The sequence below is a fragment of the Aptenodytes patagonicus genome, chromosome 10 (genome assembly GCF_965638725.1).
Source record: "Aptenodytes patagonicus chromosome 10, bAptPat1.pri.cur, whole genome shotgun sequence".
NCBI lineage: Eukaryota > Metazoa > Chordata > Aves > Sphenisciformes > Spheniscidae > Aptenodytes > Aptenodytes patagonicus.
In genome coordinates, this window is record NC_134958.1 from 11,263,174 (window position 1) to 11,278,772 (window position 15,599).

The 15,599-nt window shown below is 40.9% G+C and overlaps 1 protein-coding gene across 1 annotated transcript in view; it reads right to left on the reverse strand.

Moving 5' to 3' along the window:
• Window positions 1–15,599, reverse strand: part of ADAMTS17 (ADAM metallopeptidase with thrombospondin type 1 motif 17) — a 197,576-nt gene that overhangs the window by 6,749 nt on the left and 175,228 nt on the right. Inside the window, exon 20 of the mRNA XM_076348704.1 lies at window positions 13,231–13,383. Coding sequence (XP_076204819.1) covers window positions 13,231–13,383 — 153 coding nt within the window. The remainder of the gene's footprint in view (window positions 1–13,230; window positions 13,384–15,599) is intronic.

Sequence of the window (15,599 nt, forward strand, 5' to 3'; positions counted from 1 at the left end):
GGGGAGTGAATTGTACATCCATTTTACAAACAGAATAGGTGTTATCACATAGGCATAAAATAACCCATTCAGGCCACGGGGTTCCTTCACGTGATTGTAATATAGTGAGTCTGAAACCTCTGTCTCTGGCTTTTAGGCACTGCCTGTGCTTACGAATGCTCTTAACAGAGGGGAAAAAATAAAAAAAAAGAAGGAAAGAAAGAAAAAGGCATTTTTCTCATAAGGTGAATAAGGTTTTCAAATACCAATATACAAACACTCACCTACCTTTGTCTGTGTTCCTGTCTCTGCATTTGTTAACCAGCAAGGAGGGCAAGCAATGAAACTTTTTCCACAGACACTGCCAACTCCAATCCTTAGACAAATAACAGCAGAGTTTTTGCCCGAAGCAGTTTTATTCCTTCTCCTGGGAGACTGGGATCATCACCTATGCTATGCAATTAGTTTTTCACAGCCAGGAAGACAGATTTTAACATCTTTCTTGAACTCTTTTGAGCTTGGCAGCTAAAGGAAGGTTGGACATCTGGCTTATTTTAAGACGAAATTTTCAACTCTGTACTTGGATAGTCTCTTTCCTAGGAATTTCAATAGGAAATAGGAATAGATACAAAATACATACAAAGGGGGAATTGTTACTCATGCTGCACTATGAAGAGCGGACATCATTAAAAGAGGCATAAAAATCAAACTCCAACTGAACAGCAAATTCCCATAAATACCTTCCCTCCTACTCTGGACAGCTAAATGCATTGCTACAGTCTCTCTGTTCCCAAATATTTATGGAGCAAGTAAGCATATCCACAGAACAATTTTCAGGGCTAGATTCACACTGTGCCCTCTGATACAGGACCCTCAGGCTTGGACACAGGTTATGAGGAGTTTGAGTAAGGAAAGGTGCTGTGGCCGTCTTGCAAACAGAGGAACTTCCAGGCAGCCAACAGCTGCCAGAGAGAGCGTATCGCTTGTGGCAGAGTGTGTGGCCTGGGCTGCGGGGGCAAAAGTACCGTTACAGCCCAGCACCCGATCCGGCTTCTGTAGAGCTGGTACAGTTCCACTGTGCAGAACGCTGGGAGGCTCCAGTACTGCACAGTGAAACTGCGCTGATCGTATTTAAAATGCTGTTGATGGACACTGGACTTTTTGGGCAAATATTGAATTCTTACACGGCTATTAACAAACATACTCTGAAAATTGGAAAAGCCTTTACAAGATTGATGTAACTCTCAAGATACGCACATGTTTTGATGCCATGATGGAGTAAAGTCATCTGTGAATGTGGAGGACCGGTTTTGGAACCTGGTTCGGAGCTGCGTGGATCTCTGCCTGCCACCTGAGCTGCTGCACAAGTACTGAGAGAAAACCCACAAGCAACTTGCCTACTCTGGGAAGCTGGGGACTCGGACAAGTGGTTGAATAGAGACGCCGGTGTCAAACAAAGAAGTGGTTTTTTCCTTCCACCAGACACTGCTAGTGATATCACTACCAGAAAAATGCATATGCAAAATTCATGTAGTTTAACCATAATGCACTAAACTGACAATATAGCCATTGTAAACTGGAAATCCACCCACATGCGAAGATCAAAGGATTGTTCAACACTAAAAAAGAGGGGGTTAATGAACAGTTACAAGAAGCGAACCTAATGAGAGCCCTTGGAACTCCCAGTTCAAACACTGCCTGAGAAGGCAAAAGGAATACAAAAATGCCTCCATTCACATTCTTTGGCAGTAACATGCAAGCCAGTGGGGATATCCAGAAGGAAATAAACTCACAAATTGTCAAGGCAGCAGCTGCATTCATCAGCTTAAAGAAGATTTACTCACTGAAAAACTCCAACCTTGAGACTGAGCTATGATTTTTCAACTGGAATGTTATTTCCACCTTAGGATACTGATATGAAAGCTTGAAATCTACCAAAGGTGCTGACAGGTGTCTAATTGCTTTGAAAGCAAATGCCTCGGGAGAATATTAGGTATTAAAATAGAATGAATTTACAGTAAGTGCTGAGATATGTCAGGGGCTTCATCAACTCCTGATCTACAAAAGATAGCCAGAGAAAGAGAGAGGAATAAGAACGAATGAAGCCAGGGCAGGGCTGCCGTTGGGCGGCTGGAGGAACGCATAAGAGAGACCAGTCCAAAGAAGCCCCGTGTTGAGGCTTAATGGGGACAGGAAAAGGTACAGATTTACCACTATAGAGGGCAGGCTGTGATCTGTTCAGCATTGAATGGAATGATGAAGCATTGCTTATGCCTTAGCTGAGGGCTGCTGGCTAGGCAGGGATGCATTCAGACCATGTGTCACATTTAAAAATGTCACTTTTCTAACTTCTAAGAGATGTTAGTCTCTTTTGTAAGAGACTTACTTTTTCCAGCAGAAGGTCACAGCATCCCTTCAGCCAATCCTGAGTGTACTCCAGTATTTAGAAGGCTGATCTGCTGGAGGGAGATATAGTTCAAGATGACTGTCATAAGCTGAAGGCAAGATTTTTTTTTTCTTTATTCATCAGTCTGCAGTCATCTGATGTTTAAAGATACTGGTTTGTCCCCAATTTGCTGAAAGTTGCTGAAGCCAAGGATAACACTATGGCTAAAGCTCCAATATTCAGAGATAGAGTCATGCTTTACTGACTTCAGAGTTCAAGTATTTCAAGGCGTTAGGATAGGGTAGAGCGTTTTTTCCCCCCAGGGGTCTTATTTCTTGCTTCTATGAAAGTCAGAAAGAAAGCAAGACAAGTTCCTATTAATAACATTCTAACATGGCATCTGAGATGAATGACAAATGTCCTGTAATTGCCCGTTTCTGAGACCTTAATAGCATACATGTGTGTGCTCTGAAAGTCAGTGCTCCGCACACCTTAACATCAGGCTTTTCATGAGTATCACTAATTTAAACTCCATAATTCTAGCTGAAAAGCAGCATGCAATATGCTTTCATAAACACCAGGTCAACTTTCACCATGGCATCATGCTAAAGAAAGAAATTTCTGTCTTTCCACTGATAAGATCTAATTAGCCCAAAGCAAACTGTAAGCTGTTTTTCAAGCTTCCTTGTTCTTTTTTTCTTTTTTTTTCTTTTTTTTTCTTTTTTTTTCTTTTTTTCTTCTTTTTGAACCCCAGATCTGTAAAGAGAACATATCTGGTCTTGCTTACAACAATCTTTCATTTGGAAACGTTTGTGAAATGACTGATTTGTTTAATTTAGCCAAGAAAAAAAAGCATACCCTTCTGACTCAGTATGGGAAGAAACAATAAATTACAGCAGAAAATGCTCATGGCTGATGTGACAGTATCTTAGAAGGAAAAGAGAGAAGCAATCTTTGCAAACTGCCTACAGCTGTGCTTTCAAACTGCATGACCCTAAGGAACAAGACCTGACCAGTACATCCACCACGTCTCACTGCATAATTAAGCTTGACTTTGCTATTCTGAAAAGTTCCATTGTGTACAGAGAGTTCAGAGATTAAGAGCTGAATGCATGAATATTCTGGGTAGTGACAGTGCCCTTAAGTACTTGTGCGATGCAGCCCAGGTGGATGCTAATGAGGAAATGTCATTTAATTCATTATACCAATCAGGCAGAATTTACTTCTCACAAGCTTTCAAACTGGATTTCAAGAATAGGATCAAGCAGAGATGTGAAATGATATGGTATTGCCTATAGGGTGCCATATTCTAGCATGTCACCTATAGCATGTGTGCAATGTTTTGATCTGTGGCAGGTAGAAAGTGGAAATACTCCATAGCTTATTCCACCTGAAAAACTGCAAGGAAATGATGCTGAAAAACACCTTATGTAAAAGGCATAATCAAGCTAATTTTAAGTAAACTAGATAGTAATGGACAACTATGTAACCACGGGATCACAGAACTCGGCTCAGGCTGACTGCTTGAGAATTTACCCTGCTTCCACAGCAGTGTGCGCTGCTTATGCTGAGCAATGTTTTCATGGGCTACATGAGCTATAGTTCCACGCTGTCTCCTGTCGCAGGTGTTAGCCTTGAAAGAATACCTTGGGAACTGAAGCTCCGCTGAACACATATTTTAGTTATTCATCAGTTAATGATCAATGCTACCTAAATGCAATTTATTAAAAAAGTAATTAAACTAAGGACTCCATTAAGATTACTTAACTTCAGCAAGAGGCTGCTCATCTCTGTCATCTCAGTCCTGCCTGAGCGTTCTCTAGACAGGGAGCTACTCAACTTTGAAATGTATGACACTGAACTAACACTGCATTTCATCTCTTTGCACAGTCAAACAAGAGATCACCAGCAGGCTGATACTAATTGCTCTTTAAAGATGCTCTGGAAGATTGTCACCTTAATGCCTCAGTAGTAATTATAAATCTCAAAAGGCTATTGGAAAGACTGCAAAATTATAGCAGTCCCTGCTAGGGATACATATTGCGTGCTGTAAGGATTCAAGGGGCAAAAACCTCTTCAGATGAGTAGTACAAACTTTAAATGGTGAATTAGCTACTGTTCATATTTTTAAAAACATGATCCTAGACACTGTAACATCTCAGAGTAACTCAGAGAAAATGAATGCCAATATTTGAACAGGCTTGTCTTTCATGCTTTCTTCTTTTTCACATTAAAAAAAAAGAGTAAAATAGTCACGATGGAATTCCATTTCCAATCCACTGATCTTGGTGGGAGGCTTTAATTCTCCATAAAAAAAAATGCACTTAATGAACTAGGCTCTTAAATAAAAAATATCAAAAAGGAAAAGTTATTCTTCCAATTAATAGGATCACTGGAGGCTGTATTGGAACATGAGACAATAACACTGTGACAGAACGTGCTCCATTTCAAACAAAACTCTGATGAATATGGTTTTTTTGCAGCACATTCTCCTTTACTAAGGAACCAGCAAAATAATTTGTACTATGGATGCTCTCAGAAACGCCAGCAGAGATGAGCTGTGCAAATTGTTGTGCAAACAAGGAGCACTCATTGCCTCAAAGGCATGAGCAGGACTTGGTTTCTGTAGCTTACAGTCCCCACGGGAATGACATGGCCAGCCAGCATTGTAGTCAGCATCTCTTCACTTTCCATGCCTAGGTTTCCAACTACAGCTGCATCGACTGGGGCTGGCAGTTATCATAAGTCTAGATAGAGGCTCAACCTTGTTTTAGCGCCATTATACAATATTTACACCTCTGACCATAGCTAAAGACATTTCACAGATGGGGGGACAGAAAATCAAAGAGCGAAAGGGGTGGGATTCATCATTCTGAACTAGCTCTGTTTATGTTCTCTTTGCAGTCAGTAGAGAGAGGTCACCACTTCAAGGGGCAATTCAGCCTTTACTAAGGAAAGGAGATAAAACTACTACCTGGAGCTGCCTGTCTTACAATGACTGTAAATGGAGCCTAACAGCTATCTCAAACAAGGCACCTACCTGTCAGGTGGCTAGGACTCAGTGATGTGAATTCAACTAAGTGATGGACCCATGACCATACAGAAGTCTGTAGTTAATATGAGCTGAACTCATATGAACTTTCCTTTCTTTCCTAAAATGTGTATTTCCAGTGGAGGTATGAAAACTATATTTCTAAGTTTGTCCACAACAGAGCCATCAGTTCTACTTGGTGGTACAAAGCAGTAGAAGGTGACAGATTTGTGAAATGGCAGCAGGAACATGGAGATGTCTCCCCTCATGTCTCCCCTTCTGAGGCTTTTACTTCAGTGATCCAAGTCTTTTTCTCAGAACCCTTATTCTGGATTCAGGATGGTTCATTTCCCTTTTACTTAAGTTTGTGGAATAAAATCATAAAGGGAACAGAGAAAACTCCAGCAAGCCCTGCACTGACAGTGAAGATGACAAAAAAATAACCAATAGCCTTGGAGCCCTGTCATATCCAAACTACAAGCCACGTGCCAGAATCTTCATTTTATGCAGAAATCCTTAACTCGCTGAAGTCACTGGGAGCTGGCCATTGACTTTGGTGGGTCAGTGATTTGGCCCATAGTGTTATAAACAAAATTGATTTCACTGCAGCAGAAGAGGGGGGTGGTTTCTGCTTTGTAAAACAAATCTCTCACACAGAGATCTATTTTATTCCATGCATTTCCTCAATGGAGGTTAAACTAAAGGTGATGGTTTTAGCTCATCATAACTCAAGAGGGTACCATTCTACTTCAGAAATGCAGAGCTATGGCTTTTCTTCTTCCTTCCTAAAGGGCTGCATGAAATTTTTACTAGGATACTGGCAACAACTTTGCCAAATTGAGGAGTGTCCCTGACTGATATAACCAATTTTGGGCCATTTGTTCTCATCCTCTGTAGCCAGGGGTATTTTGAGATTAGCTGTTGGCAAGAAAGGCTGTGGTTTGCACATCAGTGACCACACACCAGAGGAACAAACCATGGGGAATCACAACTAGCAGCACAACTTAAAGCAGTCCATAGGGGCAGTAGTTAGGTTTAGGACACTCTGACGCTCTGGCTTCTGGTCATGCCTAGGACCAGAGAAGCAGAGGGTTTGAATACTAAAGCTTGTTGGGTCCTCTCCTGTCATATCCAGCTCTATCACCTTCTGGAGAACAACTGATTTCCATCAGTGAGGCCTGCAGACAATCGTCCGACATCAGTTTCTAGCTATGGTACTGAATGCACGTGAGCAGCCATAAATCATGAAGTTGTTTGCTGAGCCAAAGGGACTAAGCAGCAGGAAAGGGTCTGTCAGCTGTGATGTGCGACTGCAGTTTTAAGCGACCATCCCTCCTGCAGAGTTTTCTCTGAATTCAACAAGAAATGTTATTTTCTCCAAGGTAGAAGAAGATGAACTTAGTTATGACCTTTATGAAGAATTAACAAGTTGTCCATAGTTTATCATAAACAGATGGCGGGTCAAGCCATGAATTTGTAATGAATGTTAGAACAAAGGACAATTTGCTTCTATATTTACGACAGCTTTGAATATACCTCTCAAACCACAGCTGTCCTTGATTTGCTCTTCTTATCATGTAATGTGAATTAATCATTAAAAGTGAGGTGTATAGAGGATTTTGTTGATGTTCCCAAACATTTGGAACTTGGAAAACATGCCTTCCTGGCACTGGGAGGTTGGAGAGTATTTTTTGGAAAAAAAAAAAACCCAAACAACCCAAAACCCAACCCCGACATGTTTTTTGGTGTACTGCAAGGCTAGAGGTTTTATCTCTTAGAGAATACAATCTACAGTAATCCTGCCAAAACAATTAATTTGCAATTCCAAAATCCTTGTTACCACCCATTGTGATGAATGACTGCTGATCTTCAGTATGAAACACCTCAATGTCTGGCACAAACCCAGTTATTTTTCTTATAGAAAATTAGATTTTTTTCCTCCCTATTGTTAATATTATCCTGGGATGAGAACCTGTAACCATCATTTCATAGGCTGAGCAAAATACTGTAAAGAAATTGGCAACTATTGATGTCCAGGGAGGGCAGGTGCCTATAGTTAATTTTTCAGATGTGCTTTATCACTACTGACACTATTTGGCAACAAGAATATTGTTTAACAACACACTTTGCCAAGCTGATCCTTACTAGTGCTTTCCAGTTTCTGGAGCGTACAATCTTTCTGAATCCCGTGAAAGATGTGCCAGGTGGTTATACAAGATGTAAAGCAGTAGAAAAAGATTTCTCCTCTACTTTCTCTCCTCGTTGAAGCCCATCTTGACATGTCATATATTTCTGTTTTCACCTGAGAGCATGGATCTGTGATGGTTCCTACACAAGACCCAAAGATCTTGCACAGTCCGGCAGGTCAGATTCTGATCTGCATGGCATTGGCATAAGCCTGCATTAATTTAAGTGGCTGAATTAAACTGGATTTACACTAATGTAAGAGAGACTGATACCTGACCCACTGTGCTGAGTGAGATCCTTGGCTTGTGGCCAAGGGGTTGTAGGGAAGAATGAAAGTCAGTTACCCTGGATTTACATTGGGTTATCCGAGATTAATATAGGCCTTAGTATTTACAGAGCATCTACTGTAACTGCGAAGAAAAAATATGGCAAAGCCAATATATTACAAGGCTTCTATGTATCTGTCTTCTTCTAAAAATCTTTTCATTGGGCTATGTAATATAATAGGTTAATGAGCTAAATTGTTGCCTGAGGGACAGAAGTTGCATGTTTAAACTTCTGCCCACAAAGCTGAAAATGCACCCTTGTGAAAGTCAGCACTAACGATGGAGCTAGTGTATCTTGCTTGTAATTCTGCCTTCCTTGATATAATACCAGTTAAAAGGAGAATAGCCAAAAAAATGAAACTGGGAACCCTAAACCATTCTGTGCTATTGGCTCGAAATACAATACTTCAGTCACAGGACAGAAATAAGAGTATGTCGAGGCATATAAAAGAGTGAAACAATTAAGTAAAACTGGAAATGAAGAAAAATCCATAAAAGTCTTCTGGAGAATTGCTCCCGCTATATAACCTTGCCTCCTCAGTTATACCCTAGAAGAGTTGAAAAGTCAACCGGAGAAAAGGAACTCAAAAAATACAGCCTTGGCCTGTGCATTTGCACCCGAGTGCTTTCCCTGATACATTATTACTAGAGCAGAAGGGGAGAGCCCTGAGGACACGGGGAGGGGGGAGCCCCGGGTAGCTAGAAAGCAGTCCCTGGTGCTGCTCACCTTCAAGCGCCACTGATCTTTGCCGCCACTCTAGCTAGGCAATACACCAAGCCTGCATCTCCCTGCAGCTTGCCAGCAGCGCACCCCCACATCATTCGGGACGTATGTTTTCAACTGCGTGAGTCACGGTAGGCTTCAACGCAAAGTCCGAGTCCCGCAGCTGATCCCTTCCAGCGCAGCCTGGAGCAGGCGGATGGTACAGACTCAGCTGCGCGTCCTGCTAACCTTCCTGGAGAGCCACATGCATAAAGATACATTCTGTTCACTAGCTGCCTGCATTCTTCACAGGAATGTAATCTTTGACATAAAGTTTGTCAGCAAAATACAATTCATCGTGAAAGAATGAACTACTGTCTTGCTAAAGCATCAAGAGGCGTATTTTCAGCAGCCTAGGAGTCTGAGACAAGTGTTGGGAAACTGAGCAATTTGTTCTTTTGACTAGCACAGCTACAACAAAAATGTAGAAATGTTTCCAGTGCTAGAACATTTAACAGCTCAGATTTCAAACAAGGAGGAGCCATTTCAAAGTAGAAGGAGTGTATGAGATGTTTGTTTCTTTAACTGAATGCGAACTGGATGTGGAATTTCCTTTTGGAAGAAATGATTGAATGGGAGATGGCTTGGATTCCCATTTGTATATTGCATCATATATAAAAAAGAATGATATAATGAATTGCAATTCTGAAGAATCCAGGCAACAATAAAAAAATGATTTCAGGTTAACACCTTCAGTGGGTCTCTCGCTGTGCAATCTATCTTTCTACTAGGTTCAAAGACTCTCGGGCTAGGAACAGTTTAGTTATGTACCTCATAATATCAATGCTGCGTTTGTGTTAAATGCTAAAAATAATAATTATATCCCTTTAAGATAAGAGGTTTAAGAGAGAAGTTGCAGTAGTGCAGAGAAGTTGGAAGTTTAATAGCAGCGGTAATGGAGGTTACACATGGTTACTAGTAACAGAACAATACTCTGTCTTTAGAATTACAGAGCACCGGACTAACAAAGGTAACTTCAAAGACGTTTAAAATAACTTTACAGACCTGGCCCTATGTGTTTGCAAAGTCAACTAGAAACATCGGTTCCTCATGCAACACTTGAAATATGCTGCAAATACATTGGAAATATACAAATATCACAGCCACGACTGCTTGCTAAATCTGCTCAATTAGCTCCAAATGTTTTCCACAGCTATAATATGTAGTAAGGACCATCTGCAAATAAACCTGGCAAAAAATGGAAAAAAATTCCTCTTCTTCAGAGTGTGGACAGGCAATGGCAGCAGAGCCGTTACTAAGGCCAGTGGACAAGGTTTTGGCTGGTAGGCGCAGGTTAAAGATCAGCATGCCCATGCCTCCAGCTCTCACCTCTTCTACACAGAAGGGGATCCGGGGCCTAAGAACATAAAACCACAATTTGTCTAGCATAGATTTGTAGCTTTTACTGCTCCGCTCTTGCACCTTCTGAATGCAACAGGATCTAAGACCTTATATAGGATAACCATGTCCATCACCGTCAGACGCGAGTTACTTGTATAGGGCTGGGAGCTCCTTAGGGAAGCGATCTGTCTTCTCATGCACAGAGTCCACGTATTCTATAAATACTACTACTACTAATATGAAAATAACAGTCTGCCATTACCACCCAAACAGCCTGTTCTATTTACAAGTTGTATCTGGAACTGGCTTTTTAAATGAGGTTTTGCCTCTTTCTTACATGGCTTCCTGGTATCTTCAAATGATCTTGGTTTGGGAAATTAAGGATTGGAGGCCAAGTCACCATGCAAGCTGTTTGCACATAAAGCATCAAAGCCCCTTATTTTAATCCGTGATAATTACTACTGTTAGTTAAATCTTGCTTCCCTGATGATTCTTAACAATCTGTAACAAATGCACAATGCATTAATCGCAAAAAGTTGTTGCTTGTTCTGAGATCAATTTGTATTAATAGAAAAAGTTTCCATCTTAGTCAGCACAAAGCTCTCTCACAGCGATTTTTACAGCACCGGCAACAAATGTTTTACAATGGAATTTTACCCTGGAAGTATGAATTTTAAAGAGTTCACTGTAATCTAGCTGCTGCAGACTTTGTGTTTCTCCTTAAAGGAGGAGCTGTTTAAAGCCAGACAACACTGAAGAAGAATTGCTGATAGCTGTAAAGGCTCTCCCCCTAAGTATGAGCCCTGCATTAAAGCTTCTGGATCCTCATGATGAAAATCCTTCGCTCAGGATTTGCAAAGAATTGAATTCCACATGAAACCTTTCGGCTATCTGGGTTTCTGTGACAACACATTTTCTTCAAAGAATTCTATCTACCCATACCTTTTTCTAGCAATCCAGTTGGTGCCTTTTGTTTATCCCTCTACTCAGAGAATAAGAATCTAATTGTGTGATCGAAGTGTCCACTCAGAATTAACCACTATGTCTAGAATTTTAAATGCTCATTATAAACCAAATCTAAGTCCAAGAACATCCTGCTGGACTCGCACAGGGTGAAATTCCTGGGAAGCAGAGAGTTGGCACAAGCTCTCTGCAGACAGAAGCAGGCCACATATGCAGCACATAAGCTTTTGTGCCCTTCTGCACAGGGAGGATCCTGATCCTGAGTTAAGAACTGCAAACAACAAGTGATTTTGCGCTGATCCTGTCCTGCTCACACGCAGACACTAAATCCATCAACAACACTATTTACTGTGACCAATGTACGATTGCAGCCTTTCTAGCAGTGAGCCAACATCTTTATCATATTGGAACCATTCATACAATACTGAACTTTCAATCCATGTAATCGGTGAATACACAATTATTTCATATTCCTCCCTACAAAGAGAATCCGGGTCAATATGCATGCCAAAATGTTCTAAAGTTCCACAAATAAATAAATAATGTTATTTCACCTGTTAACACATGGGAACTGTTTGTTTTGGCCAGCTTGCATGGACTCTGTGTGCCAGGTTATGAATAAAATAATGTTCAATACTCTAAACATTCTGTGATACAAATTCCTGGCTCAGCATAAATACAGACCTTTTGTATGTGGCAGGTTCTTAATGCATTCTCCAGCACCGACACCATTAAATTAATGTATCTATGACAGAGTATATCTATAAATATTTGTAATTCCTAATCACAATGTAAAAAAAATGCAATCACAGATAAGGCAATTTGCCCATCATGGGCCTCTATTTCACTGGATTTTGCTTGCTGGAGTTTGGGTTTTTGGAAAGCAAAATGCAACTACTGTATCCCAGTGGTTTCTGCACATGCCGTACATTCCAGAACACAAAGTAGGCTTTCTGTTTAAAGAACAGTACAGTTACAAAGATAAGATAAAACCAAACTGGAATATAATATTCCTGGGAAATTTTAGTTCTTTATGCAAACATGAAGTCAGTAATGTAAAGGATGCTTTATGAACAACACTGGCAAAGGCTGTTTCTCACACTGCCAGGCCTCCTTCCCAAGCAAAACTACCTATTACTTTAAGATCAGAACGCAAATACAGAGCAGACTCTGCTCTGGTTTAATCCACTGCATTCGGGAATTAATTCCACTGATGTCACTGGAGAAACTAAGTTCAGACAGGCCCAAGTGAAGGTAAAATCCAGCCCTGAGGAAGGGGCTGATGGTTTTGGCTCTGCCTTTGAATTCATGGCTTTCTTTCATTTCAGGTGGTTGGAATAAGTGTAGGACTGGACTATGCTGTGTAGGTCCCAGACTAGCATGAAATTCAGCTGCACAGCTTTAGTCTTGCATCTGTGGTAATAAAATAGTGTGCTGTCTGACTCTGCATGCAGGACTTGCATGAAGCAGAGGAACAGAGTTCAGCTGTGAGTGCTCTCAGCTACCCTCTGTTTCTGCGTGAGTCTGCTTGGGCTTCCCCCCAGTAGTATTCAGTTTAACAACAGTTCTCCCAAACCTTCAGATTTATCATTGTGGGATAAGAAGACTAAGGTCCAGCTCTCTTCTCAGCTGATGGTTTGAAGGAGACAAAACTCTCACCACAGCCCCCTTGTGAGATTTCCCTTTTTCTCAGTGACTAGGTTCCTAACTCAAAGTGCAAATTTTTAACACATATTTACACTCAAGGAACCCAACCTTCTGCTATTTTCTTTTTAGCTTGCCCAGGCTGTGCATGGGACACCTCCTTAGTTCCCTGCACTCCTAGAAGATACTACTAATGAACTCTTTTCTGTAGAATTCAATCCGCTAGCCAGAACTGTTCAGAGTTTGCTTTTTGAAATACGGAAAGCAGTTTCAGTATTGTTTATAAAGTAGCTTTTTGACAACAAGAGTCCACCGGTGGTGGTTTTGCCTTTGGATGGTTAAGCTGTCAATTAATACTCATTTCTATCCTGTTTGGAACACACTTCTCTAAAATTCACTGGGTCATATCCATAAGCCTGTGTTGCAATGTTTGGGTTATAAATGGCATAAGGGGAAAGTTTAAATCCCAGCAAAACCTCCAGTCAAAACCAGTTAAACCCTTCCTTTCCAAATATTTAAACAGCAAATTAATGCAGACAGCACACGGAAGCATAGCACTCTGAACATCTTTGCACTTAGAAAGAAAATGCCATGTAGTGTTCACTGCTACCTTAGACCAATCGCCTGTTTTCCATTCGTAACAGCCTGTGTGATCCTCACACTCTTCCTCATCTCTTGGCCTGGTGGCTGCATCACATTTCCCTTGAGAATTTGTGCACGTCACCGTTCTTTTCTGAATCCCCTTGCCACAGTCTGCCGAGCACTGCAAAAAACCAGGTATTTGTTTTCTGTTACATGGTGCCTAGAAATGATAACTTTTATCTTGGTAACATAGCTAAAAGGAAAAGCTGGTTTTATGAACACAGAGCAAAACTGATAACCCATAAGATTTTCTCCCAATAATCTAAGCCCCTTTCAAACATAAAAGAGTAATTTGAAAAGCATGGTATCTGCTTGTAAAATATTTTACTTATGAAAAATGGCAATTCTGAAAATCAACCTTCTTTGAAAAATATCAGCTGGCATTTTGCTAGAATTGGTGTTATAGATGAAAAAAACACTAAATCTTGTGTTTAAGAGCTCATCATTCATACTGAAAAAGGACACACTGAGATTTACAACACAGAACTGCGACATCCCTTGATGTATCATAGGAGTAAAATGATAGTGATAAATGCATTTTTAAATCACAGTAGCATGAGACCACTGTTACGAACACATTTCTGCAGTACAGTTTGTACATACCATCGCAAAGTCACAGTTCTCACACATGTTCTCATGTGAAACGCATACATGACCTTCACTCTTTGATTTGCCATAGGCTCATCACTAGGGTAGTTCCAAAGAACTTCAAATGTACAAAGGGGATAGCTCAGGAGAGGCACTATTCAGTGAGCCACAGTGTTGTGAACAGCTTCCAACCATGGCCAGCAAGCTAGTCACAGACACCAGCAGGGATGAAAGACAGACTTCTCAGCACCAAAAGCACAAGCAGGGACTGTTTGAAGTCCTCTGAGAAAGCAGCAGCCTACTAGAGCTGCTAGAATCAGTTGCTGAAGGAAGACTTGATTCAAACGTTTGGGCACTCTAACAAACATTCATGTGAGTGAGCACAAATTATCCACACATGTTTTTTTGTCTGGGCACTATGAAGGCAGCTTCTAAAGAGCAGGGCTATCTGCTCACCCATTTGTTATCTCTGCCAATAGTTGGCTGGAAATTCTGTTTTACTGGAGAATTTGTCTTGATTTCATTGACTGTAACTAGGCGGGAAAAGGACACTGGCATGAACTGAAACAGAATTTCTGGTTTAAATAACCAGTTCGGTAATAGAGTAACAGATCTGCTGATGCTGTCACAGCCATCTAAGTGCATGCCACTACACAACGGCATAGCTAGTCTCTCTGCTCTTCATTTTCATGCCACTGCAGTGGTTAAGAGTGAGAAATTTTCCTGAAGAGCCACTGGGGACAGGTGGGTGGAAAAATGATATCTGTACCAACTGAGATAAAAACTAACCTCCTCTAGCATGTCAAGTTCTCCCCTTCAGGGGATCAGCATGGAAAAGACAGTTGATTTGACACTGAATAAATAGTGAAGATATGAGATATTCTGTGAGGTCTTTTGAACGTATTCCAAAAAGCTTCTCCATCCAGGGGGTCTATGCTGGAAACAAGCATCAGCTTGATATAAATTACATCAAATGGACAAATCTCAGCATGCCTGTCTAACCATCTTAAAAATACAATCCAGGCAGTTCTGACCTGCTGGCCTTGTTAAGGACATGAATGACAAGCGTTTATGAGCTGGCAAGCAAACAGACATGCCTTTAAATACTTCAGAGCACTACAAAGTGACTTCTTGAAAATCTGGGAAACCTTCCACTTAATTTACTATGTGCTGCTCATGGTGTGACCTCCTTACGGATGTAACATCTTTGTAACAAGCACAATTGTATAGTTCTGCTAGATACCAGGATGAATTCTTCCAGGCTTTGCAGAATTCCAGAAACTGCTTTGCCGGACTCCTCAGAGCGCAAGACTTGCCAGAGATCCTAGGCTGGAGCTCCCTAAATGGTACCTTAAAGCCATGAATTTGCCCCAAGTTGTATAGACTTTCCCAAATTATATATCATTTTCCCCAGTCCTCAGGGTGGACTCCTCAGGGTTGCACTCGTTCATCTCAAACTACAAAGCACCATATATAAAATCTTTCAAATGGTCCAATTTACTCAAAGTAAATCAAACTGAGGTAGGAGCATTTTTCACAGTAGGAGAAATCTCTAGGTGGGTTTTACAAGCAAGTCTGGGAAAAACACCAACTGTTTGTTCTTCCCACAAGCTTTTAAGTCATTCACAGATTAATACTGCATATACTTTCCTAGACAAAAGAGCATTTGCAAAAGGTTTCCAACAGATCTTTGGTGGTCACATATAAATCACCCTCTTCAAGAGTTTTTTTCTTTCCTCAAGTCCTCTG